Consider the following 27,709-nt stretch of genomic DNA (forward strand, 5'->3'; position numbering starts at 1 on the left):
TAATAAAATAATAATAATGATAAACAATTATAGTAACTGCAATATTACCAATACTAATACAACAAGTACTACTACTACTAACAATAATAATGGTAACAACAATAACAATGATAATAATATAATAATATAATAATAATATAATATAGCCTACTAATAACTGTATTGTGTAATAATAGTAATACCAATAAAAACAGCACATCCGGGTATGTATTGTCTCTCAGTTAAAAGTGGTCCAACATAAAACGTGGGACAGTTCATTGATTGAACATTTGAAGTTGTGAGCTCCATGTCTCCATAGGATTCAACCACTAGGTGGCGACAGTTCATCATCCTTTTGCAAACTCTTAGTCTCTCTGTGGCCTGGGAATGTTGTCAGTCACACCGAGACATGTAGCTGGACTTGGACACACAGAGCCTTTGAGATAAATCTTTTCAGTTTTGATGACATTATATTCACATTAGATATCAAAATAAATACTGTTCAAATGATTTAAAAAAAAACTTGCAGCATCTAAACCTGCAGCTGATCCTGCTGCTGATGCTGAGGGCCATGAAGACACAGAAGAAGCTCAAAGAGGGAAACTCTGACACCTGTGGACCTGTGCAAGCACACACACACACACACACACACACACACACAGACACACACATATATCTATATCTATATCTATCTATCTATCTATCTATCTATACATAGATAGATAGATAGATAGATAGATAGATATAGATATAGATACACACACACACACACACACACACACACACACACATATATATATATATATATATATATATATATATATATATATACATATATGTATGTATAGAGAGAGAGAGAGAGAGAGAGAGAGAGAGAGAGAGAGAGAGAGAGAAACTGTGAGGTTTTCTATTTTTTTCTATATTCCTTGTTTATAGTGTTTGTATTGCTTTTTGCTATTTATTATCTGTTTATACTGTTTATAATGTAAATTATGCTTCATATTTTGCTATCCACTTTGCTGCTGTAATGCTTGAAATTTCCCCACTGTGGAACTAATAAAGGAATATCTTATCTTACCTTCTCTTATCTTTTAACATTCCTCACTCAGCTGAGGCAATCCACTCCCATGTGTCATTCCATCTGATGATGTCAGGGTTAGTGACATCATCAACTGGGCCGTGACGTCAGACCCCGAAGTCTATAAAGGAGCAACAGATTGGCCTGTCTGGCTGTGAGTCAGAGCTTTCAACATGCCTTTCTGGAGCTGGCTTTGCGCGAAACTTCCCTTCCTTCGTAGAATACGCATGGCCCGTCCAGAGTCTCCTCTGGATGTGGCCGATGCGGTGCCCCCGGCCGAGCCGCAGGGGCAGTCCCCTGGACCCCCGGCCGAGCCGCAGGGGCAGTCCCCTGGACCCCCGAGCCGGCTGAGTGCTGCCGCGGCTGGGAAAGACACCGGCAAACAACAAAATGAGGCTGCAGAGCCCACCGCCCCCGAGACGGCGGGCTGCACCTCCGCTAACCCTCCAAACACACCTGTTCCACCCAGACCATCCAGGCCCTCCACAGCCCTGATGGAGTTGCTCCACATCATGCACACCAGAGGCGGCAGCGAGGACATGATCACCTGGCATCTGCAAATCCTTGAGGTGATCATGCAAGAGGTGTCCCACGCTATCTCCCAGATACAGGCGCCCCCACCGTCCCCCCCCTCCTGCTCCGACACCTCGTCGGCTGAACTCCGCCGCGCGGGACAGGAGCAAGAGGCCGGAGCGTGGCTGGATATCCTCACAACTGTGAGGAGCCTCTGCACCAAACTATACCAAGCGATAGCTCGGAGTCAGACAAAAGTGGAAGACAAATTCCCCCAGATGCAGCGTCTTCATGCCATCTGGGTCATGGTAGCTCTCTGCAGGACACAGCTGGATGCCTGGATGCCTCCCCCGCGGCCCAGCCGGTGGCAGCGCTTCCGCTCCAGGCTGTCCGGAGGCATCAGGTACCTCTGGGACAAACTCAGCGAAAAGGTCCTCCCGCATAAGGTACACCTGTGGCCTACCCTCATTGTGAACGCTGGCTGGATTATGCTTCTTATCTTCGTCACGCCAGTTATCAACTTGCCAGTGATCATCCTTCTCTCCATCAGCTGTGTAATTGAAGCGCTTGCTTTGGTGTGTTTATGTTCCATCGCAAGACTTGGCGTTTGGTGTTAAAAAGAAATGTCCTCAGTTGCCGCGTTGTCCACCATCGTCCTACGTCTCACCTTGAGGTCCATTAACAGTCAGATAACACCTGCTGGAACCACGTGGGTCGACGAGGGACGCACACCTGAGCTCTCCTCTCCTTCTCAAGAATCTCTCCATTTTCCCCATTTTTTTCTTATTTTTTCTTTTTCTTTGACACTGTAAAAAAAACTGGGTGCCCTGGTTAGGGTTCGCAAATCAATCTAAACTTAAATTAAAAATGCATCAAAAGAAATTGCAAGTGGAACTGTGTTTTGCATCTGTTTAGGAATAGCTTGTTTTGAACATGTAAGTTTCCTTTCTTTTAAAGTCGATAGTGTTTCCCATGCTGATATTTGCTGTCAGGCACAGTCAGCACCATAAGCACTCCCTCAGGCTGATTTGTCTATGAGAAGACAACAGACCTGACTGGTCAGTGAATGGTGTGAGTGTCACTCGGTGAACTTCTTCCTTCCTCCATGATTTTCCAAAGTGTGTTGTGCAAGAATTTTTCCCTGTTGCTTCAGATGAGAGCATTGTAAGGGTGTGTATATTTGTACAGATGTACAGATTACAGCTCTGACATAAACTAAAAAAAAATCTTTTATTGGTTTTCATACTCTTATTTGTGTTGTCTTTTATTTATTTATGTGATGATTCAATGACTATTAATTTTGATTGTTTTTGATTTGATCTTGGAACGCTGAGCTGGCTCACAGGCTGCCTTTGTGATGTCACAAACAGGATGTCAAATCATGCTCTTGAACTGAACACACAAACACACACACACACACACACACACACACACACACACACACACACTGGACACACTGAATTGCCAAAGTACTCACATGTAATTTAGGATTCAGGGTGTATTTTATGCAAATTAGAGTGTTGATAATACAGTATTAATAATAAAATAATAATAATGATAAATAATTATAGTAACTGCAATATTACCAATACTAATACAACAAGTACTACTACTACTAACAATACTAATAATGGTAACAACAATAACAATGATAATAATATAATAATATAATTAGTGGTGTCAAGAGATTTAAAAAATTGAGAGATTAATTAATTATGATCTGTAATTAATTGATCTAATTAATCTCTTTTTTAATCTCACCTAAAATTGCTGAGAAAAGCCCTCAACTTGAGGTATTTCCCTTTAAATTCATTACATTATTGTAGCAGATCAGTCCGATGCGGGTCGGGGGGACGACCCCTCTTTTTCAAGACCCTTTTTTGGAAAAAAAAAAAAAAAAAAAAAAAGAAAGAAATTATATGGACAAAATCTTGTTTGAATAAAAAAGCCACCGGTCGGCATCAGGCGAGCCGGCCGCGGCACCGGGTCTGGTCTGCCGGATCTGACAGGTGAGCGGCGCACACATAGCCTACTGCCATATCAATTTTTGTTCATACGCGGCTGCAATGACTGCGCAATGCGGCCATTCGCCGGTAATCGCGGCATCAGGCGAGCCTACCTACTGGTTTACATATGCACAATACATGTGTATTTGCTTAGACCCCCAATGGAAAAAATATCGTCTTATATTCGGATGAATACGGTAATGTATTAACTTCGATCACGCAACCTTTTCTTCCACCTCCTCTCCTCTCCTCCACAGTCAGACACACACACGAGTCGCGCTGCCTGTTTACAACGGACTCGGACTGTTGGGGCGGGTGTTAATCAAAACAAACCAATCATGTCTTGAGCTCTTCACAGGTTGCTGGCCTCTGATTGGCCTGGCCTGTCTCTCTGACTTAAAAAAAAAAAAAAAAAAAAAAGATCAGACTGGTGAGGCCAGCCGGCCGGCGACCTGTTTAAAAAAAAAAAAAAAAAAAAAAAAAAAAAAAAAAGACGGTCAGGCCACCGGGCCAGTGACAGGCCGGCACAAACACAATGACCTCCAATCAATGTCCACTTCAGGGTGTGACTGACCATTGTTTTCCACCTCCAACAACTTAAGCACAGGAAGCCCAACGCCTACAAACCGATTTTATAAAAAGTAAAATTAGAGATTAAAAATTAGATTAACTCGATTAAAAAACATAACGCGCTAAATATGACTGTAATTAATTAATCTCAATTAACGCGATAATTTGACACCACTAAATATAATAATAATATAATATAGCCTACTAATAACTGTATTGTGTAATAATAATAATACCAATAAAAACAGCACATCCCGGTATGTATTGTCTCTCAGTTAAAAGTGGTCCAACATAAAACGTGGGACAGTTCATTGATTGAACATTTGAAGTTGTGAGCTCCATGTCTCCATGGGATTCAACCACTAGGTGGCGACAGTTCATCATCCTTTTGCAAACTCTTAGTCTCTCTGTGGCCTGGGAATGTTGTCAGTCACACCGAGACATGTAGCTGGACTTGGACACACAGAGCCTTTGGGATAAATCTTTTCAGTTTTTGGGACATTATATTCATATTAGATATCAATATAAATACTGTTCAAAAGATTAAAAAAATTAATAAATAAATAAAAACCTGCAACATTTAAACATGCAGCTGATCCTGCTGCTGATGCTGAGGGCCATGAAGACACAGAAGAGGCTCAAAGAGGGAAACTCTTTGACACCTGTGGACCTGTGCAAGCACACACACACACACAGAGAGGGAGAGAGAGAGAGAGAGAGAGAGAGAGAGGCATATATAGATAAATATTTATATATATAGCCTAAACTATACTACTATAAACTATAAACCTGAGGCAATCCACTCCCATGTGTCATTTCATCTGATGATGTTAGGGTCAGTGACATCATCAAGTGGACCATGACGTCAGACCCCGAAGTCTATAAAAGGGCGACAGATTGGCCTGTCTGGCTTTACTGAGTCAGAGCTTTCAACATGCCTTTCTGGAGCTGGCTTTGCATGAAACTTCCCTTCCTTTGCAAAAAAAACAAGGTCCGTCCGGAGTCCCCTCTGGATGTGGCCGCTGCGATGACCCCGTCCCAGCCGCAGGGGCAGTCCCCTGGACCCCCGGCCGAGCCGCAGTTGCAGTCCCCTGGACTCCCGGGCCGACTGAGTGCCGCCGCTGCTGGGAAAGACACCGGCAAACAACAAAATGAGATGGCGGGCTGCACCTCCGCTAACCCTCCAAACACACCTGTTCCACCCAAACCATCCAGGCACAAAGCCCTGATGGAGAAGCTCCACAGCCTGCACACCAGAGGCGGCAGCGAGTACATGATCACCCGGTATGTGCAAGCCCTTGAGGTGATCATGCAAGAGGTGTCCCACGCTGTCTCCCAGATGCAGGCGCCCCCACCCTCCTGCTCCGACACCTCGTCGGCTGAACTCCGGCGCGCGGGACAGAGGCAAGAGGCCGGAGAGTGGCTGGATATCCTCACAACTGTGGGGCACCACATCGCTAAATTAGCGCGAGTGATAGCTCGGTGGCGGACAATAATACCTGTATATGACAAACTTTACCTGATGGGGCGTCTTAATGACATCGCGGAAATGGTAACCCTCTGCAGGACACAGCTGGGTCCCTGGATACCTCCCCCGCGGCACAGCCGGTGCTTCGGCTCCACGCTGTCCGGAGGCATCAGGTACCTCTGGGGGAAACTCAGCAACAGGGTTACGAGATACCTGAGGACTGTCTTCAGGCCGAACCCCTTCTGCTGTCTGTTTGTTCTCATATCCACGCCAATTGTCTTGCTAGTCATCGCCCTTGTCTCCATCTGCGGTGGAATTGGACCACTTCTTGCTGGCTGCCTTTTCGCTTGAAAGCCTTGGCGTTTGCTGTTAAAAAGAAATATCCTCAGTTGCCGAGTTGTCCACCACTGGGGCGTGGCCACCGGGGTGGCTGGGGGTGGCACCGGCTACCCCTGGAATCTGATTGGCCACCCTGCCTGGCCACCCCCACCGGTCGGCATCAGGCGGCACTGGCCAGTACCCGGTCAGGTCTGCCGGATATGACAGGTGAGCGGCCGGGCTCGCCTGATGCCGGCCGTTGCAGCAGCAGGCTCGCCTGAACAGAGTTATATAATTTCAACCCCACCTTTGGGGTTTTTTGCTTATCACCTTTTCAGGCTGTTATCAATTTACCTCTGAAACAAAGATGACAGTTTTCACAGATGTATTGATTTATTAAACGTTCACTTGTACAGATGCAAACAAATTGACAAATTAATTAAATCAATGGCCTAGGCAACTCATAAAGAATAAACAAATTAATAACGATTAACAGGCAAATTAATAACTGATAACATTAACACATTAATAACAAGAACAGAGTTATAGCTGCACATCTCCGTGAAAAAAATTGTACAGGTACTGTCCGTGGTGCTGAATCTGCTTATTATAGAAATTAAAGCTCCACGGAGGATCTTGTTCAGCTCTTCTTTCCTTACAGCTGAGAAATCAGCTGTTTGCCTGGTGTTTGTCAGGTAGTCTTGTAGACATTTGACGACCCAAGACGTCTTCATTTCCTGACCTCTCCAGCTTCTCCACCTCTTCTGTCTTGTCTTCCTCGTTCAGCCATTTATCCAAATTTATGTCATCAAATAGATCAAAATTGACAACACAGGGTGTCTGTGGGGTCTTAAAAAGTCTAAAAAAGTTTTGAATTAGAAAATCAAATTTTGAGGCCTTAAAAAGACTTAAATTCACAGAATTTACGTCTTAAATAATTTTAAACAGGTCTTAATTTTCATAAGTCCGTAAAGCTACCTCAAATGCTAAATGAGAAGCTCCCGAAACAATTCATTATTAGGCTATATTATGACTACATCGACAATAGCTCACAGAATGCAAATTTAGCGAGGCCTGTCTTGACAGGCCTGAAATTGGAGGGAAGCAAATCTGGGTGGCACAACCCCTCCAGTCGTTTCACCTGCACCACCAAGAAAAAAACATTACAACAACTGCACCAGCACCGTACGAGTCCAAAAGGCAGAGAAACTTTCCAGGCTACAGCAGCGCACTGACATAGATTGTGTAACAAAGCGAAGAGTTGCCACTCCGCTCTATTTTCACTGGCTAACAGGAGCACACTGGCTTAGCTTGTCTATTCATAGAAGAGGTATCACTTCGGCTTATTTTTCAGTCTATGTTATCACATGCATACTACTGCTCATTCATTGGTAGCTGAATTGTTAGGTCTGTTTGATAAGTAATTTACAAAACAAAACAAAAAAGTAATTTTTAAAACAAAATAATAATTGAACATATTGTTAAATTATTGGAATCAAGCTTACTGGTAAACATACTGGGGAACTTACTGGGGAACTCGGCTAGCCGTGCTCTATTGCTCATTTGAGCACATTCTAAACGTCTGATTGACCAATCAGATTGCTCGGTTGTATCTACGTGTTGTATAATACACGTTTAAATGTTGTTTTCAGTCTTCAAAAAGATTTATTTCGTACACATGTGCAAACAAGACAGCTTGAGGTTGCTGTAACATATCATTAGAGGATGATATAATTGCGTGTGATACCTATCCTGTGTGTTTCAGTTTAAGGAAAGTGATTTTCTGACTTAATGTTATTTCTAACCAAACAATATGCATGATTTCTTCAGGGGCAGACAGTGATAGGGAGAGAGAGAGAACTCCTGCTCTGCTCTGTGTATTATTTGGGTAAATAAAATAGTTCTATTATTCATACCTCAGCCTACCGTTTATTATGATCTAAGACTGTGGGGCATTTAAAGAAAAATGTCATTTCAGTGTGCCACCCTTCCACAGTCTGTGCCGCTACCTCGCCCCCCCAAGAAAAAAATTCTAGATACGCCCCTGGTCCACCATCATCCTACATCTCACCCTGAGGTCCATTAACAGTCAGATAACACCTGCTGGAACCACGTGGGTCGACACGGGACGCACACCTGAGCTCTCCTCTCTCCTTCTCAAGAATCTCTCCATTTTCCCCAGTTACACAGTTTTTTTTCTTATTTCTTCTTCTCCTTTGAGACTGTAAAAACCTGATAGTGGTTAGGGTTAGCAAATAAATCTAAACTTCAACTAAAAATGCATCAAAAGAAATTGCAAGTGTTAACTGTGTTTTACATCACCCTCCATGATTTTCCAAAGTGTGTTGTGAAAGAATTTTTCCCTGCTGCTTTAGATGAGAGCACTGTAAGGGTGTGTGTATTTATGCAAACAGATCATTACTTCCAGTTTACAGATGTAGGCTACAGATAACAGCTCACATGAACTATCTTTTATTGGTTTTCATACTCCTATTTGTTTTGTCTTTTATTTATTTATTTGATGATATTATGACTATTTATTTTGTCTGTTTTTATTTATTTATTTATTTTGTACCTGCCTGTTAGATCCACAGATCCTGGAGCGCTGAGGTGGCTCACAGGCTGCCTTTGTGATGTCACAAACAGGATGTCAAATCATGTTCAAGATTCAAGATTCAAGATTCAAGACGCTTTATTGTCAGTTCTGCAGTTATGTGCCAGACATAGAGAATCGAAAAAAAAAAAAAAAAAAAAAACAACTTTCGCCTATGACTCTGACCTTATCCACGGCGCAAACAGTGCAAAAAAAGGTAAGTATAAAAACACAATTAAATAGTGCAAAAGAAAGAAATGATTTACAAGCAATACAAGAAGCAATATATATATATATAAAAAAACAATATTAAACAAGAGGATGCAACAAAACACAAAAACAAAACAACTCATTCCACAGTGATTGTGTGTTCTTGAACTGAACACACACACACACACACACACACACACACACACACACACACACACACACACACGGCAAAACAAAGTCTGCCATCTGCTGGTTTCTCGTCAGATCAGGTCAAGCCTGTGCAACCCCTTTTCATATTTTACCAAAAGAAAACTATACGATTCATTATTTTTTAATTCAGCCTCAGTATCATTGGCCTTTTTCTGTGAAGGACATAGATCAGAGCACATTTTCAACCCCGCCCACCCACACCCACCCACACACACACACACACACACCTTCTGTTCAGCTGTCCTACTGTGTGGGGTTGCTGTTAGTGTGTGTGTGTGTGTGTGTGTGTGTGTGTGTGTGTGTGAGAGAGAGAGAGAGAGAGAGAGAGAGAGAGAGAGAGAGAGAGAGAGTTTTGTGTTTCTGGCCCTGCCGTTCCCACACAAGGTGGCAACTTTATTAAATCATCACATTATTTATTAGTCGCTATTATTTATTATTATCGTTATTTATTCATCATTTATTATCCTATTTATGATTATTTACATCGACGCCTGTCTGCTCCCACCTTCCCACACATTTTATCTTGTCTTGCTGGAATCTTTATTTTCTCAGACTCTGTCCCAGCTGCAGACTGGGACAGAGGGGCGGGACACGACGCATGTCGCTTTGCCAGTGACTGGTTCCTTCTCACAGCTGATCAGCCTCCTCACGTGCAGGACATCGAGTCTTTTGAGCTTTTCATCCCAGATTCAATCCAGGAGATTATTCGAGAAACAATATACCTACATGCATCAAGTGCACGAAGTACATATGCAATACACGCGCGGTGAACGTCTGGCCCTCGTGTGTTGTTCAGGCTGGTAGGACCAGGCGGTGTGTTCGATGGGGCTGATGTGCGTGTGTGTGTGTGTGTGTGTGTGTGCGTGTGTGTGTGTCTGGACGGACAGTTATGGAAAACCTTGCTTCATTTGTAAAATTGTTCAGCTTTATTCCACTGATATCTTGATTATTATAAATTTTCTTTCTTTTTTTTTTTTTTTAAATTACATTTTATTGAGAAAACGAACCAAAAAACGAGGAGCGTTTTTATTCATAAATGTGATCTAACAAAGGTAAAGGACAAATATTAACCGTATATGCTGTTTATATTGCAGCAGGTCGACCAGACGCTGCCTGAATAACTAACATGAACACCACACAAGGGTTACTTACGTTTTGAGCAGCACTCTGTCTTGGAAATATTTCAAAAATACAGCATATTTTAACTTACAGTTTTTCCTTTTATAAAAACGGATGATTTTATGACTTCATTATTTTGCTGCCTTTGTGAAGCACTTTGTAATGCTGGTTCTGATTATCTTTAGCGAATGTAACCCCTCTTTTCTTCCCAGCTGTTAGAAATTTGTGGACCGAAGCCGGGAAGACGCGAGCAGAGCCAAGTTTATTAGAGAGATGCTTTCAAATACGGCCCAGAAAATCCGACAGATGGGATTATGAGGGCAGCTGCTGAACAGTGTTCCTGCGTTCTCCTGCTGTTATGTGGGGGAAAATTAAAGCTTTCTGGGTATTTAACTTCTAATGTTTCATTCCCCGAGCCGCCATTAATAAGAATTTAATGCAGCTTTAAAACATACTTTTACATCTTTATCTGCCACATTATTCCAGCATGACATATTTTCCATGTGTGTAGTCTCTGCATTGGTGCTCAATGCTTAGAAACCTGAATATCTTAAATATCTTTGCTACTGATTAAGTATTTTTCTTTCTTTTTTTAACTTTTTGTTTTAAGACCCTTAATTAAAAAAAAAAAAAAACTATAACAAAAAACTTGATCCTTTTCCTAATCTTATTTTATTGTCTGCTACACACTTTGTACCTGTCTTTAGAAATTGGGAGGAAACAATCATGTAACCTCTGTTTATTTAAAAAAAAAAAGAAAAAAAAGATGACAAGCAGACAGTCGTGCTCGATGACACACAGGCCCAGTAATAAATTAACAAAATGTTCCTTAAAAAAAAAAAAAAAAAGATTAAAAAAATCGTAATACTTGATTTGGACAGAATTACATGCTGAAAGTAAAGCATCATGGGACTAAAAGCCGTTGCACAGAGTCGTGTGTTTGCCTCCTGACAGGAAGCTGACAATCCAAATCAACTGCAACCAAACAAAACCACAAAAAAAGTCAAAGCTTATTTTTTTTTTTTTTTCTCAAAACTAGGAAACAGTCACAGTCACAGAGGCTGAACGGCTGCAGCTCAAATGTCATTCCACAACACCAGAGTTTACATTCTGAGCAAGGAAGAAAAAAAACTGAAATACAATTTATTGCTTTGACATTCAGCAAACACGCATGGCGCTGTCCTGTGTAACGCTGCTGCTTTGGGCCTCCAGGGGGGCAAATTCTTGTTAGTGTGGATTCTGCCTGAGAGCTGCTGACGGCACACAGAAAACAATGTCACTCACATAATTGTCTGATTTACAGGTTTTAAAAAAAAAAAAAAAAAATTAAATCACAGACTCTGGACAAAATCAAGTCCTGCTCCGGTACGATACATGAGGAACAAACCGTGACGAGGCGCTCCTGTCAAAAATAATGACTGATGCCTCGGAGTGGACTTTCCACACCATCAGTAGTAAAAGCAAACAAATTACAACATATTTTTAATCAGTGGTGGGCGGCGGCGTCGGGTTTACCTTTAAAGGTTGCAAGTTAACTCGCAAATGAGCCACTTTTTATTTTTTTTTTGGCCCCGCTGTTGACTGTAAAGGCTCATTTATGCTCCTATCAGCTTCACCTGTATAATCTAATCCAATCCAATCCAATTTTTGTGCCATAAAGTTTCCTCTCCTGCTGCCTATAATGCTCAGCTTGTCTTGTTGTCACGGTAACAGAGGTGTTCATTCACTTCTATGTTTGGCATTGAGCTCATAGTTAGTGCTGCACTTTACTGACAGCTGTTTCCACTATTCTGTCCCCCCTGATGTTATATAAATGGGGAGGACAAAAAATGAGAAACAGCTCTCAGTATAATGCAGTCCAGTAGCAGACCTCTGCAAACTACAACCTCAGTAATAAACACAGAATTAAAGGGACACATTCTCCACAATGTCAACACAAACTGAACATGATGAACTTTGTTAAAAGGTAGAGTTTATGGCGGAGCTGCTCACCTGAACTCATCAGACTGGACAGGTGGAGCTGAGACAGTGGACACTGAGTGTGCATGTACAAAAATAAAAACATCTGTTTAAAATGATGTAACCGTCTTCGCCTCCATGCCTCCTTTACGTTTTCATGGATGTTCAGCAATAAATCCACTAGAGGGCAGCGAAGAGCCCAGAGTGTCAGACGACAACATGCATGGCGGCGGTGGAGGAGGAGGTCGTGATAATGGAGCTGCTACAAAGAGGCATTGGCGTTGTAGACGGCGGCGGTCTGTGAGGTCATTAAACGCATCACCGCAGGGGGACGGAGGATTCGTTTCTCTAATGTTTCCTGAAAACCTGCACAAATACAGACGAAATGGACTGAGCACAGCGTACGGACAGAGGGCTCCGTCTGCATCCGGATGTAACACGGAGCATAGACGAGCCTTTAGGTGGCGCTGCCTCTGTCGTGGGGCGGCACAGATTTACTTCCGGTCGCTGTGGCTGCCTAGAGGCCCTATTGGTCGCTAAAGCAGCCAATCACAAAACAATAAAAAAAAAAAAAAAAAACATCAAGCACCTTGAGGAGAAAAAAAATGGAGGAAAAATGGAAAATGTTCTAGGGAGTTTTTGTGTGAACTGATCGGCGTGCGTTCCCCAGGAGAGCAGCTTCTGTAAATCGATCACCGATCACCGATCACCAATCGATCGATCACCTGCAGCGTGGAGGAGCCGTGACGAGGAAACAGGAGGAGAAAAAGATTCAACTACCCGACGCACGGCGAGCTTCGTGTCCCTCACCTTTCTATTTTAAGATTTCCAGTCACTCGTCCTGTACAGTCTCACACACACCTACACCTTCTCTGTTTCTCTAACACACACACACACACACACACACACACACACACAGAGTCTCAGGTGCGCCTCCTCTTGGCTCCTCCTGGACTTGCAGGGTTGGAGGAGGACAGCAGCTTCTCGGCGGCTCGGCTCCTCTTCCTCTTCTCCGCCTCCTTCCCTCCCGCTCCTCCTCCTCCTCCCCCTCCTCCACCTCCTCCGCCCCCTCCGCCTCCTCCTCCCTCGCTCCCTGCCTTCTCTCTGTCCCGCTCTCTCTCCTTGTCCCGGCTGCTGCTCGCTCGCTCCGACAGCTTCACCGACGAGTTGCTGCCTGAGAGGGAGAGAGAGAGAGGGAGAGAGAGAGAGAGGGGAGAGAGAGAGAGAGAGAGAGAGAGAGAGAATAAGGAATAAGGCATAAAACTACAAAATGCATCATCTGTAAATACAAATGTTGGAGTCCACGTTCTTCCAAGTGCTTTTTAATAAATAGTTGAAAAAAATTAATTGCAACTGAAATAATGAATTAATTAGGCTGCTGATATGAAATTAATTTCTTATTTTGACAGTCACCGAATGGTTTTATTCATGTGTCAGGTAAAAAAAACAATGGACCACTGTCTGATTCCAGCGTCAGTAAGATTCCTCTGCTCAAATCTTTTTCAAATTAATGCTTTAATTTTTCTTTTTTTGGCTGCTGGTCAGACTGAGGAAGACATCTGAACACATCACTTTGGGCTCTGATCACTTCCCATGAGACTCCGGCTTGATTTTTCACACTTTCACAGGATACAACAAAGGACAAAATAGGTAAACCAATAAATAAACATATTTATACGCATGCAAGAGAGTAAAAAGTAAAACGTCACAGAAAAATGAGACGTAAAGAAAAGAGAAACCAGGAGAGCAGAGGGGATGGTACCTTCTTCATGTGTGGCAGGAGGTTCTCTCTCCATCCTGAACTCCTCTTTGGTCTCCTCCTCTGAGGCCAGCTTCCCTGCACACACACACACACACACACACACACACACACACACACACACACACACACACACACACACACAGAGTTAGAAAACACACAGTCTTGATGAAAGACAGAGGAAGTGGAAATTGGACTTGGTGTCTGACCTTCTTTAACTTCTTGGATGATGTCGTCGGGCAGAGAGAAACTCTTCTCTGAGTTTGGGAACGGCAAGATCTCCGACTCGTGCTGCAGCGTGCGCACACACACACACACACACACACACCAGTGAGACGACAGCAAACCTAAATGACTGCAAACTGATGCCGAATAGATAGATAGATAGATAGATAGATAGATAGATTTACTTTATTGATCCCAACCAGGGAAATTCTCATGTTACAGCAGCATCAATAGAAACATAAAATAAAGTTAAATAGAATAGAACAGGTGCAGAAGTATATACAATAAAGACAATAAAGATTAAAAATATGCAATAAAGACTAAGAATAGGGGTTCAGTTAACCCAAGGTTTGGTCTGTATTGCAGTTTTTGGGGCATAATTTCAGTTTTTTTGTACATCAGGGAGAGAAAAAAACTCTGATGTTCTTTGTTCTTTGTAATTTCTCTAATTTGCAACAGTAACATTTTTTCATTCAGAGATCTGGGATGACGATCTGGGATGTCCTCCTCCAAATTTTCTTTCAAAGGCAAAAGTCCATCTCGGCTATTTAACACACTTTCAGTTTGTTCATTCATCGTCAGCTCGGTGTGTGGTTAGATGCTCTCATACATGGGATGAGTGTGTAAAGCTGCACATTGTAGTGTGTGTGTGTGTGTGTGTGTGTGTGTGCCTCACCAGAGCCTGCATGTCGTACATGGTCCCCAGATGGTCCCAGATGACGGAGGAGGACACCTGCCTGCCGATGTTCTGGCTGAACTTGTCTCTGATGCAGATCATGTGGAAGTGTCGGTTCACTCCTGCAGACACACAGACACACACACAGACACACACACACAGACAGACACACAGACAGACAGGCACACAGACAGACAGACAGACAGGCACACAGACAGACAGACAGACAGGCACACAGACAGACAGACACACAGACAGACAGACACACAGACAGACAAGCACACAGACAGACAAGCACACAGACAGACAGACACACAGACAGACAGACAGACACACAGACAGACAGACACACAGACAGACAGACAGACAGACAAGCACACAGACAGACAGACACACAGACAGACAGACAGACACACAGACAGACAGACACACAGACACACAGACAGACACACAGACAGACACACAGACAGACAGACAGACAGACAGACAGACAGACACACAGACAGACACACAGACAGACAGGCACACAGACAGACAGACAGACAGACAGACAGACAGACACAGACAGACAGACACACACACACACACAGACACACAGACAGACAGACAGACAGACAGACAGGCACACAGACAGACAGACAGGACGTGGTGGATAAAGAGGAGATAAACAAACCGTCAAAGCCCTGCCAGCTCATGTGTGTCCAAACTCTCTGGTTTCACAAACTGAAGTGTTAAACCCCCATACAAACAGTTTACCCCCCTGAACCCAGAGGAAACGATAAGGGCTTCATGTGATGTAAAGTTACTCCCGTTTGAATTTAGTGCACCTTTAACAAACAGCAAGACAACAAGTGTTGGATTCAGAATCACAGTTACAAGATAAATGCTGCCGCTTAGAAAATTAAATAGAGGTGAACTTCATTTTAATTCGAATTTTCCAGGGCCCCCTGGGTGACCCGGACCCCGGCAGGGCCCCCCGGACCCCCGTTTGGCCGCAGCGGGGTTTCCGTTAGCTGCTAGCGGCTACAGCTAACAGGCTCACTCCGGTCCGCGGTTCTCCTCCGCGGGAGTTCAGCTCCTTACCGACGGGTTTGTGTCCCAGCATCGCGTGAAACAGACAGACTTCCACCTCGTGGCTCCAGACCACCGAGTCCTCGCCGGGAACCAACCCGGAGTCCGGCGGCTTCTCGTCGGCCTGAGCGAGCGTGACGTCCGCCTCCCCCATCTTGAGCCGAGACACTCAGTGGAAGGAGAGCGAGCTTAGCGAGCCGCGGAGCGCAGCCGGAAAAACAACAGCACTTCCGGCGTGGACTTGTCAGAATAAAAGCAATTAGGAATTACACAGCGCTCAAATAACACACTTTTTTTTTTTTTTTTTTTTTAACAATGAAGCAAATAACTGAGAGACAACGTTATCTTCAGTAAATTAGAAATTTTGATTAAAGGCCCCCTCTACGTGAAGACGTAACGTTATGCCATTTTGCACTAAACCCAAGATGTTAGTGGTTATTATAAAACCGCCGAAGTCCTCTTCTTCTTCTTCTTCTTGGGTTAATTGCAGACCACTTACAGCGCAGGCGCACAGCGGCCTCTGCTGGCCAAAGAGTCCCACAGACTTCATTGAATTCTTTTAATTTATCACCAGTGTGTGGATTAACAAGCAGAGATGGTTGGACACACGCACAGTCAGGCGTTCAAACCGTGTTGTTTTTGCTTTGGTTTATTATTGTGTATGTTACCCAAGAAAATTGACCCCGATCGGCCTGGTGGGGGCGCTATAATTAAAGGTCAAAATTTTGGATTTTTTAAAAATTCATAACTCCTATGCTGTGGGTCTGATTTACATGAAATTTGGTCCAGACGTGCATGAATCCTCACTCTGCAAATCTGTCTAAGAACCCATAAGGTCCGCCATATTGGATTTTCCACCAATTTGAATTTTTTGAAAAACATTTTTGACATCTCCTCCTAGACTGTTGGTCCGATTGCTTCCAAATTTACGGTGGATCATCATTGGACCAAGGTGATCAGAAGATGCATGAGGCTTGTTGATATCACGTTCAGTTTTCAAGATATTGACCAGTGAACTTCAAAAGGGGCGTGGCTTAGCACATAAATGGACAAAAGTCAACAACCGTTGGGCCAATCAGCACGAATCTTGCAGGGTATGTCCACATAAGTACCTGGAACAAAACCTGGAAATTTCAATGAATTCAGTCACTAGGGGGCACTACAAATGTAAAAAAAATGGGCGTGGCATAACACAAATCAGACTGTAAATCGGAAATTCTTTGTTCAGTCATTACCAGTCACAGGACGTTTCTAACAGTGTTGAATCTCGTGCATCAAACTAGTTTCAATGAAGCTGCTGTTCATATTGTGATGGTCTTTGTTGGACTGAGCCCCAGAATCGATAATGAAGTGAAGTGATGGAGGTCTCACAACAAAGACAGGCGCAATTCCTCCATCAAAAGGCAAAAATAAATAAATAAAAACAACAAAAATGAATAAAATTCACGACACTGTCTGATAATGTACAACCACAGGAGCTGTAAATGTTGGTAGTTACTTTTGATTTTCAGAATTAATAATACATTTAATCGAACCAACTAAACCCCAAAAAGAAAAGACAAAACATGGAGCTGAAGCCAAAAAAAGCAAAACTGCTGCTGATGGTTAAGATCGCTAAACTTGTCTGACAGTCAAAAAAAAAAAAAAAGAAAAAAAAAAGGTAAGAATAAAAATAAAAATCAGTCGGAGTCACAGTTATGCTTCTCTATGCGGTGATCAAAACACCAAAAAGTTTATTGCAAATAAAATAGATACAGTCGTGGGCGGCGAACAGACGGCGCCCTGCACAAATACAACCAGAGAAAAACGATTTCAGGTACATTTCTTTTAAAATGATAAAGGGGCTACTGAACTTCACCAAGCTGAATATGACAATGATCCTTGTTATCATTATTATTTTTACATCAAAATACAAAAAACTGTTCATCTCTTAATAATAAAGCATTAACATCGAGAACATCAAGCATCAAACAACATCAGGGGCTGAAAGCGGCCAGTCCCGGCGGCTGTTCCAGAAGTTTCCTCTGGCTGAGGCCAAAGTCCAAGCAGCGGTGACGTCCGTTTGTGTTTTAAAGATTAAATCCAATGATCAAAAAAAAATGACACCCCTGCATGTGATTAAATATTGTACAGTCCCCTGCAGCACCATGAGATTGGGACTGTTGGGGTGCAGGACTCGTCTCAGTTGCTGCTTTTTGTCTTGGGGTGGACAGATCTGATGTGAAACTGCTTGTCGGCCCAGAGAAAGAAAAAAATAACACATTCCTCACACAGGAGCTGATTAATTTAATGATTTTTTTTCTTTTTTTTTGCCATTTAGCTGTGAGAATAAAACGCATCTGAGTCACAAGCTGTTCAAAGTCAGATCTGTGTGACAAAACAGCCAGAGGACGCTTTGGAAGACACCTGGCATCCCGTCGCCTCAGCTCACTCTCACAGCTGATTGGACGTGGATGCCTGAGGCCCCGCCCCCCCTTGCAGCCTCTCCGCCAATAGGGTTTGAGAATGATGTGAGGCGCGAGGGAAGTCAGGACTGGTCGTTTTCAGCTTCACTCTTCTCTTCCTCCTCTCACAGGCCAGAACTTTAAGACTGAAGAACTAGGAGATATATATATATATATATATGTAGAATTTTTCTTTCTTTTTTATTATCTATCCTTTACCCAGGCAAGATAAAACTCATTCTGCATCCCCGAGTCGGGTCAAATAACCGGGGGAAGAAGATAAAACAGGAGCTGAGAGAGAGGAAACGTTTGGTCCCTTTGGTTTTTGCTGCATCTTCTTTTTGAGCGTTTCCCCTGGAGGCTGACTGACATTCACAAAGCGACACATTCACACACCGACTCAGTTTGAACGGGGCTTTAACTCTCAGCTACCGACCGGACACTAATGTAACAGAGGCTGAAAGAAATGGGGGAAAAAATAATCAACGCATCGCCCCCGGTTTAGCAGACTGCCATTCCACTTGCACTTTAAAGAGACAGTCCAGCCATTTTGAACCAAGCGATATCATTATGTATTCTGTAGAGCAGCAGTGGCGCCGTCTTGCTCTGGTTGTTATCGAGCGCCAGATACTGATCGGATGCTCCGAACGCTAACCGTTAGCCTCCTTCCCCCCGGCTAACAGTCTCAAAAATAATTGCCTTAATCCACTCAGAGATGCTGATAACAGGAAAAATAGTTATAAACAGTATTTTGAGTAGAACTATCATGTGCTTGGTAGTCGTATGTGTGTTTTCGTTTGGAAAATCGACCACCAGTAAAGTGATGGTGAACCGTTTCTGACGGGATTACGGCGGATATTTTTGAGAAGTTCGCCTCAATGGCTGGAGGCTAACGGTTAGCATTTGGAGCAACCAGCGCTCAAGAGCGGTGAGAGGAAGACAGCGCCACTTCTGTCTTTCTAGGATTAATCCCACGACTTTCCTAACATTTAATAAATACAATCCCAATCCCGCTGCTAGAAAGACCCGTGGCTCAGAAATAAATTGAATTCTGCTCAGTCAAGATGTTATTTGATTTATTCTGTTGTGCTGGCAGCCATGTTGGCTCCACAGTCCTGCTACATGCTCGTTGCTATAGTAACGGGAGACCCCTGGGGTTGGGCTTGTTGGGCGTCCACAGCACAGCTCTTTAAGAAAAACAGGCAAACATAATCGTACCAGTTAAAAACTAAAATGATAATAATAATAATAATATTATTAATAATACTAAAATAAAAAAAAAAACATGTCTGCATCTTAAAATTCTGGCCTTTTTTGCAAGAAAATAAAAAAGGAAACAAAAGAAAAGAAAAGAAAGTGGCTGACGTGAGAAAAAGCAGAAGGCAGAGTGATCGACCCCGGGCCAAATAAACCGGACAGACGCTTCAGAGCCACCGACCAACACGGCACATTTTCCACCATCTGTTAAGGAGAGACTGGAGCTGGAGTGGCGTGTGTGTGTGTGTGTGTGTGTGTGTGTGTGTGTGATTGTGTGTGTAGCAGATCTATCAAACATTCATAAACATTTCAAAACGGGCTCGACGCGGTTCGTACGGGTCTGAACGTGAAGGCTTCAGAGTTTAAAAAAAGAGACGTGCTGATTTTGTCTCATGGTTTTTGAAGCTTTTTTTTTTTTTTTCTCAGGAAGTAGAAAACAAGACCGGGTCCAGGTGCGTCTGACCCGGGGTCAGGTGGGTCAGGTGAGACAGGCTGCAGGTGCACAGGAACACAGAGGCAGGCGGTAAAAACCAGGCTGGCAGGACAGTTAGTTTGGTGTGCGGCTGCTCTGAAACACGACGCGACTGAATTTGGATAAAAACAGAAAAGGTGGGAAACCACGTATTAATTCATCTGCGATCAATAGGGCTGATCAATACAGGAAATGAACACAGACACAGGCTCGGGCTCAAAGTGATGAGTATTATTTTAACCCAGCAAGGAATACAGAAATTTTGTTTATGTGATTGTGCTTATATTAGAAAATAATATTATGCATCACTATCAAGATGATTTTACCACTGGCCGTCTACGAGAGAAAAATGTAACAGATTTTTAATGCATATTCAGGACAAATTTAATAGAATTTAATATTTAAAAATGTGAGCAAATTCACTTGATTTCTTTTGAAAATGTGAAAAAGGTGATGGGAAATGGCCTGGAATTTACCAACAAATTTTTGAGTTTAAAAAAAAAAAAAAAAAAAAAAAATCTGTGTGTGTGTTCATTATTGCTCTGAAGGTCAAACTCTGCTGGTGGCAAACAAATTTGTTGTTGTGCGTTACGTGGGTTTCCACATTTTCTACTTTTATGTTCTCTTGCTCTTTGGAAACTTTTATTCCACGGATTTTTTCTGTCTGAGTTTGAAAGCATCGCACGGAGACGTCGACAGCCGATGTCACGGTTTGCTCCTTTTGGGGGAAACTCAGCAAGAGACTCAAAACATCAGCATCTGTGTAGCTCTACATCTAAATATGGCCGTCTTGTTCCAAATCTAACTTCCTGTTCCTCACTTCCTGTTGCTGTGCGCCTGCAGCAGAGACGCAGAGAGGGAATCATGGTAGGCACCAAGTCTGAGCTGTTGTAACGAGACAACCTTTAATGTACACCACTACCACCACCACCACCAGCGTTACCACGACAACAGCCGTTACCACGGAGACCAGCGGAGACCATTCCCATGGTTACCAGAGACAACACGTCGGCAACACGAGCCCCTCCCCCTAGCAATGAACAGGAAGAGAAGGAGGGGAGGGGCTGCAGTGAAATGTGGCGGCAGCAGGCTGGATGAAAGTATCTGGGGCGGGGGAGGAGGGGGAGGGGAGGGGGGGCGTCAGCGATGGATGCTATTGGTCCTTCTTGTCTGACTCTGACGAGTCCTCTTTAGGCTCCGCCTCCTCAGAAGACTCCTCGTATCTGGAGAGAGAAAAACAGAGAATTTCACACGGTGAGTTTCACCTTCTGACATCATCGGCTCCTCACAGCCAATCAGATCTCTGTGTTTTCTTGTTTCCCCGTCGATGTGATTTTGTTTTTATGTAAAATTCTGTTCAGAGCTTTTCAATTAGCTTAAGTTTGGCCGCAAAGTCAAAACTTTTTCCACATGAGCTCGACGGGAGAACATGGAGTTACGGCCCTGCGGGTGTCGAGCCCCGCCCCCACAGGTAACGATGTCACAGGACGGAAACTTTTCAGCCAATCAGCAAGCACAGCGGGTCGGTGGCGGGACGGCCCGTCGTACGTCGAGGGGGGAAACTACCGCCCTGTTTCCGCTAAGTCCCGCCCACTGCCACGCCCCCTTGAGGCCAACTGAGGCAAAAACGCAGAACACATGGAGGGTTTCTGCTGGAAATTTTAAAATAGAGATGTTTCGTTCCAAAAGTAGATACGCACCATTTTAAGAAAAAAAACAGACACCTGCTCTCATGGAGCTGAACACAACCGTCCGACTTTAATTGCTAAACCCTTTTTCCTCATTGTGTTTTTTTTTTTTTTAAACCATAAAATAGGTATTTGGCATTTGGGAGTCAAATTAACCCTTTAGGCGCCGGAGTTTTTTTTCCCGCGGCTTCTCCCGCGTCTGCCACGATAACCGCGGTTGTTTTCATCCCCGCTACATTCACCCATATTTGCGGTGTTATGAGCCCCCCTGCCACCTCGACCATGTCCCCTGCTTGGCTTTCGCAGAATGCTTCCACCCCGGCCACGCTGAGGTGAAGCATCCACTATACAACGTGCTGATTGTGGACTATGGCGCGCGGACTCGCCGTCACTACTAACGTCAGTTTCTGCTTCACTGGACAACTGCATGTCTTCCTCCTCGGAATCGGAGTCAGCCAGTACCTGACGAAGTACTTCGTCGACAGTAAACCGACCTCTCGGCATCGTGAGTAAATAAAAACACTCTTTCGCTCTGCTCTGCTCTCGCTACGCTCAGCACTACTACCACTGCTTCGCCGCCGCGTCTCTTGCTTGTCGCAATTTTGCGACTTTGGCGCTTAAAGGGTTAATCAAATTAGTTAGTACAAAAACCTAAAGCTTGACATGCCAGTAAGAGCTCTCCCTGTCTCTCTCTCTCTCTCTCCCTGTCTGTCTCTCTCCCTCCCCCCCCCACCTCCCCCCAAAGCATCAATCAATAAAATAAACAAAAGCAAAACAAATATATTCCATAGGTTCAAAATTCACAAATTCTTTACATTGTAAACAAAACATATTGAAAAGGAAATGAACACATAGGCTACAGATGATATTAAAAAAAAAATAAAATCAAATCAACAATATTACTAATATTACTAATGATGATTTATACATGTTGATATATATGAAATGTGACTATATTTTGTTATTATGGAAACATCATATAGTCAAGGAATTCTAATTAACATTCACGTTCTCTAGTTTCATGGCAGAGTCTTGCGTATTGTGCAGTGAGCTGTGTGAATTGTGGATTTTCTCCCAGACAGAGTTTTAACAGTTCATCACATGTTTTCCCCTGATATGGTGGGTCTACTGCTGTAACCTGCTGTATGAAAGTCTCTCTCAAAGTTTGGTACAGTTGGCAGGAGAGGAGAAAGTGGGCCTCTGTTTCTATTTCCCCTGATGAACATTGTTTACATATTCTCAGTTCTCTGGGCTTCCATTCTTTCTTGTATCGACATTTTTCAATCTCTAATTGATGGTTACTGAGTCTGTACATTGTTAATGTGTGTCTCTGTTTGGGGTTTTTTACACTGACCAGGTAATTTGCTAGAGAATATTCTCTGTTCAGTGAGCGATAACATTCCAATTTGTTGATGGATTTCATTTAGTTTTTCCAATTGTTGACGTAAGCAGTTTTGTTTTCTTTGTCTACAGACATCAGGTGTGTTTTGGAGAGATGACGGAGGTCTTGGAGTTTGAGGTGGCAGGTTTCTCTGATGTGTGTCAGAGGGTCTGTCTCTGGGCAGAGGTGGTTACTGATAAAGGCTCTGTGGTGATAGGAATCAGGATCAGCTTGTGCTAAGTGAACCTGGAACTTAACTGCCCTCTTGATCATGTGGAGAGAAAGAGGGAAGTGTCCCAGCTCTGCTCTACATGCAAGGTTTGGACAGTTTCTGTGGACCTTGAGGATTTCCTTGCAGAACTGAAGATTGAATTTTTCTGTGGGTGTCGTGTCCCATGAGCTGTGCCTCTGGGTAATTTGAGGGCCCCACACTTCACTTCCATACATAAGGATGGGTTGGATTACACTGTTAAATAGTTTTAGCCAAATTTTAATTGGGGGATTGAATTTATTTAGTGAACATTTGATGCTATAGTACGCCCTGCGTGCCTTATCTGTCAGGGAATTTATTGCCTTGTAAAAGTTTCCGGATGCAGTGATGACGATGCCTAGATAATTGTATTCTATTGTATGCTGAAGTGTGGTCCCTCTTACAGTGAAAACATACTTTGATTCTTGTGACCTGGCCTTTTTTTGGAATACCATGATTTTTGTTTTATCAAGATTGATATCCAACGCCCAGTTTTGACAGAAACACTCGAGCAGAGAGAGGTTCTGCTGTAAGCCCTGTTCTGTTGGGGATAGTAGTACTAGGTCGTCTGCATACATCAGGAATTTGATTTCTTTGCCTTGTAGATCTAATCCTGGGCTTGGGGACTGTTCAAGAAGAGTGGCCAATTTATTAATATAAATGTTGAACAGGGTAGGAGATAGGTTGCATCCCTGATGCACCCCTCTTCCTTGTTTGAAGAACTCTGTTCTTTTGTTTCCAATTTTCACACAGCACTGGTTGTCGGAATATTTGGATTTGATTAGGTCATACATTTTGCCACCGATTCCACATTGTAAAAGTTGTAAATATAATCCGTTGTGCCAAATGGTATCAAATGCCTTTCTTAGATCTACAAAACATGCAAATATTTTCCTCTGTGTGTTTTGTGAACGTGGTTTTGGATGAGTGTATGTAGAGTGTAGATGTGGTCTGATGTTCGGTGGTTGGGCAGAAAACCAATTTGGCCTTGAGATGGGGCATGATGATCAATGAGATAATTAATTAATCTGGAGTTTAGGATGCTACAGAAGAGTTTACTGAGATTGCTATTAACACAGATGCCTCTGTAATTGCTGGGGTCGTATTTGTCTCCATTTTTAAATATGGGAGAAATAAGACCTTTATTCCAAACACTGGGGTAATATCCCGTTGCTAACACCAGGTTGAAGTGTTTCTGCATGGCAAGTTGAAGTTTAATGTTACTGTGTTTTAGCATTTCTGAGTTAATGCTGTCTATACCGCAAGCTTTTCCTTTTTTAAGGGTTTTGAGTTTGTGCTGTATTTCTTTAAGGGTGATGGGGTAGTCAAGGGCACTTTGGTTGGCCTTCACTGCTTTTTCTAGTTCTTTGAGTTTATCTAAAGTTGAAATTTGGTTAGGATTTAGACCGTGACATTCTGGATTTTTATAAAGGTTGTCAAAGTAATCTTTCCAGATATTGCCATTTTGAATTGGGTTGGTCTCTGTATATTGGTTTCTGTTGATGTTTTTCCATAATTTCCAAAAGGTGTTTTCATTTAGAGCTTTTTCGATGTTGTTGAGTTCTCCTTCCATATAATGTTTCTTTTTCATATGAAGGAGTTTTTTGTATTCTTTTAGGGCCTGAAGGTATTCAATCCTTTCCACTGGGTCACTTGGGTTCCTGTGTTTTCTATTTGACAATTTTCTCAGATTTTGTCTAGATACAGCACATTCTTTATCAAACCATTTCTCTTTTTGTTTAATGCTGGATTTTCTAATTTGTGAGATTTTTAATTTGGATTCTTTTGCTAATTGAATGAATATTGCGTTTAAGTGACTTGTGGCCAAATTTACGTTTTCCCTGTCAGGCTGATACCGGGTGCTGAGAAAAGTATCCAGCATGTTGTGAGTTTGAGCAGAGTCTAGTGCAGCGGTATAGGCAGCAGTACTCTCCTCTGTCCATCTGTATCTCCTCGGCAGAGGAAACAGTCTTGGCTCTGGATTTGGAATTGCCAAGGGTGACAGTGACTTTTTCAGGAATAAGGTTATTTGGCTGTGGTCTGATATGGGCTGTTGTGGTGATACTATGAATGCATTTATATATTGTGGCTCAATATCGGTAATAGCATAATCTACCACACTACTACCTAACACAGAGCAGTATGTGAGTCGGCCCAGAGAGTCTCCTCTGATTCGGCCATTAACAATGTACAGACCCAAGCTTTTACACAGCTGCAGTACTTGTTTGCCAGTTTTGTTAACCACACTGTCATAGCTCTCTCTCTCTCTCTCACACACACACACACACAGTAACAGCTGAATGGACACGAACGCTTCCTGTGAGTGTTCAGACGACAGGAAAGATTCAGAACAAAAAGCAAATAAAGCAAAAGTTATTTGGATGAAAAGATCATCAGTTATTAGTTTTAGTCTCATCTGACGTCACTGCACGTTGTTTTTCTGTTTGGCGTCATTTGGTCTGTGACTTGTTGGGAGCGGTTTGGTTTTGGTTTAAGATATCAGCAGGTACAAAAGTAAAAATTTTTAATAACATGGCACCAATAGAGATGTTTTGTAAAACAAATGAATAAGTATATAAAGAGTTAATTAAACTGTCCTAATGGCAAATTTTCTCAGCAGAGACACTGCAGAAGAGAAAATGCTGTGACACGGTCAGCGAGGTGAAACAAATGAATTTATGATGAATTAAATAAATCACTGAATGGGCAGATGAAGATGGTTTTAGAAACTCGTGGATGAATACACACACAGTCATCGATGAACTGCTGAATTTATGTTAAAAAATAAGAGGGCAGATGGGCAAACAGACTGATGGAAGGGCTGGGAAAGTAATGATCTAAAGGTTTTCTGATATTATTCTCTTGTTTAATTTTATTTTCATAAGCAAAAACTTATTAAAACTCCTCACAGAACAAGATGTGAAACAAACAAGGGGCTCTTACGTGAAAAGTAGTTTTATCATGCTGCATATTAACTTGCTTATGTGATTTTATATATATTAGTAAATATCACTATCAAAATAATTTTACGTCAGGATGTCGACAGGTATGAGAGAGAAAAATGTAATGCTATCATATTTAAGGCAAATTTCACTGGAATTCAAATTCCCACTTTCTTTCAAAAATGCAAAAAATATGATAAGCAAATTAGCAAGAATTACTTGGAAATTACCAATAAATTAACTGAAAAAAAGAAAAAAAAATACAAGAAAACTATTTGTAATTATTTTAAATATGTTTAAAAGTAAATGTCAAGAAAAAGTAAACTAATTTGTAGATCACAGAGGCTGTCCCAGCTTCTGTGAACAAACTGCAGTAAACAGGTAAAGGTGTTTTTCCTTTTCATTCTCAATCATATGTTGGTCATTTTCTCTGTTAAAATGCAAACAGGCAGCGATGCAGGTCTAATCAATTTAAGAGAAAAGCTCGTCACATTAAACCTGATGCTCCACACAGCAGACTGTGTGCACTTCTGAGTCTAATGAACAAAACAGCAAAGAATTAAAAGAAGGAGAAAAAAAACTTCTGCCTTCACTGTTTTGGATTAAAAGCTCCGCCTTATGAAAATGGAACAGCTGAAACTCCATTATGCATTATTGCATCCCTAAAATTAGATGAAATATTTGAATTTCAGTGAAATTCAGACCTCATAAATTCAAATATCAGCTTGTTTGATGACTTTTCAGAGCGAATATTTATAGAATTTACTTTAAGACAAATGACACCTTAAGGCTTTGCAGAGCATGAATGACTGAGATTATTTTGCAATAAATGAATCTGTCTGCGGGATGAACGGATGACAGACGGGCGGCTTTGCTCTGCTTAGCGGGCTGTTTACCTGCCCAGGTGAGACAGGAGGGGCAGTTAAAGGGGCGGGGCCTCTACATGGAGGTGGGCTGTAACCGGCGGCGGCGGGGGGAGGAGCCTGTCGCCGCAGAGACGGTATCCATGGAGCTAGCCAGGCTGGCGGGCGAGCCGCTGACAGTCGGGAAGGAAGTGAGCCTGGGAGAGCCAGGAAGTACTTCCTCTGACGACTCATAGCTAACCACAAGATAGATGAAGAGGAGGAGGAGGAGGAGGAAGGAGAGAGAAATGGAAGAATAGGGAGAGAAAACCAGAAAGAGAGTAACACAAAAAAATAGGAGAGAAAAAGAAGGAAAAAAGAGACAGGAGATGGTGGCTGAACTTAAAGGGGGAGAGGAGAGAGAAAGAGAGAAAATGTAGTGAGCTAAAGGCTTAAACTCTAAACGATTTGTCTGCTCAAACCACCTGTCTGAAGAAAGTAGAGCGCAAGATGGAGGAGGAACAGGAGGCAGGAGAGGAAGAGGAGGAAGAGGAGGAGGAGGAGAAGGAGGAGGAGGAGGAAGAGGTGGGACAGGAGAGCGATGAGAGCTGGAGGAGGTGAGGGGGGACCGTCCAATCACAGACAGACACGGCGCTGTGGGAGCCAATGAGACGTCGGC

The 27,709-nt window shown here is 42.8% G+C and overlaps 2 protein-coding genes and 1 long non-coding RNA gene across 6 annotated transcripts in view; all 3 read right to left on the bottom strand.

Annotated features, from left to right (window-relative positions):
* Positions 1-2,655: 2,655 nt before the first annotated feature.
* LOC115362307 (uncharacterized) lies at positions 2,656-8,438 on the bottom strand. The gene is made up of 3 exons (XR_003928488.1): positions 8,399-8,438; positions 3,496-3,500; positions 2,656-2,711 (listed from the first exon to the last, which is right to left on the bottom strand). It is a non-coding gene; the product is annotated as an uncharacterized LOC115362307 (long non-coding RNA).
* A 3,478-nt stretch (positions 8,439-11,916) lies between these two features.
* On the bottom strand, positions 11,917-15,959 carry mrgbp (MRG/MORF4L binding protein). The gene is made up of 5 exons (XM_030054870.1): positions 15,767-15,959; positions 14,684-14,805; positions 13,992-14,073; positions 13,786-13,860; positions 11,917-13,197 (listed from the first exon to the last, which is right to left on the bottom strand). The coding sequence occupies exons 1-5, from the start codon at positions 15,906-15,908 to the stop codon at positions 12,947-12,949; spliced, it is 672 nt and encodes a 223-aa protein (XP_029910730.1). The 5' UTR covers positions 15,909-15,959; the 3' UTR covers positions 11,917-12,946.
* Positions 15,960-17,449: 1,490 nt separating this feature from the next.
* The window catches only part of hm13 (histocompatibility (minor) 13), a 28,469-nt gene continuing 18,209 nt past the window's right edge, over positions 17,450-27,709 (bottom strand). For 2 of the 4 annotated variants that reach the window (XM_030055522.1, XM_030055523.1), the window contains one exon: positions 17,450-21,150. In XM_030055522.1, coding sequence (XP_029911382.1) covers positions 21,081-21,150 — 70 coding nt within the window. In that variant the 3' untranslated portion in view covers positions 17,450-21,080. Of the gene's footprint in view, positions 21,151-27,097; positions 27,288-27,709 lie in introns of those variants that run through there. The other 2 variants (XR_003928462.1, XM_030055524.1) reach the window with 2 other exon arrangements.

The sequence above is a fragment of the Myripristis murdjan genome, chromosome 7 (genome assembly GCF_902150065.1).
Source record: "Myripristis murdjan chromosome 7, fMyrMur1.1, whole genome shotgun sequence".
NCBI lineage: Eukaryota > Metazoa > Chordata > Actinopteri > Holocentriformes > Holocentridae > Myripristis > Myripristis murdjan.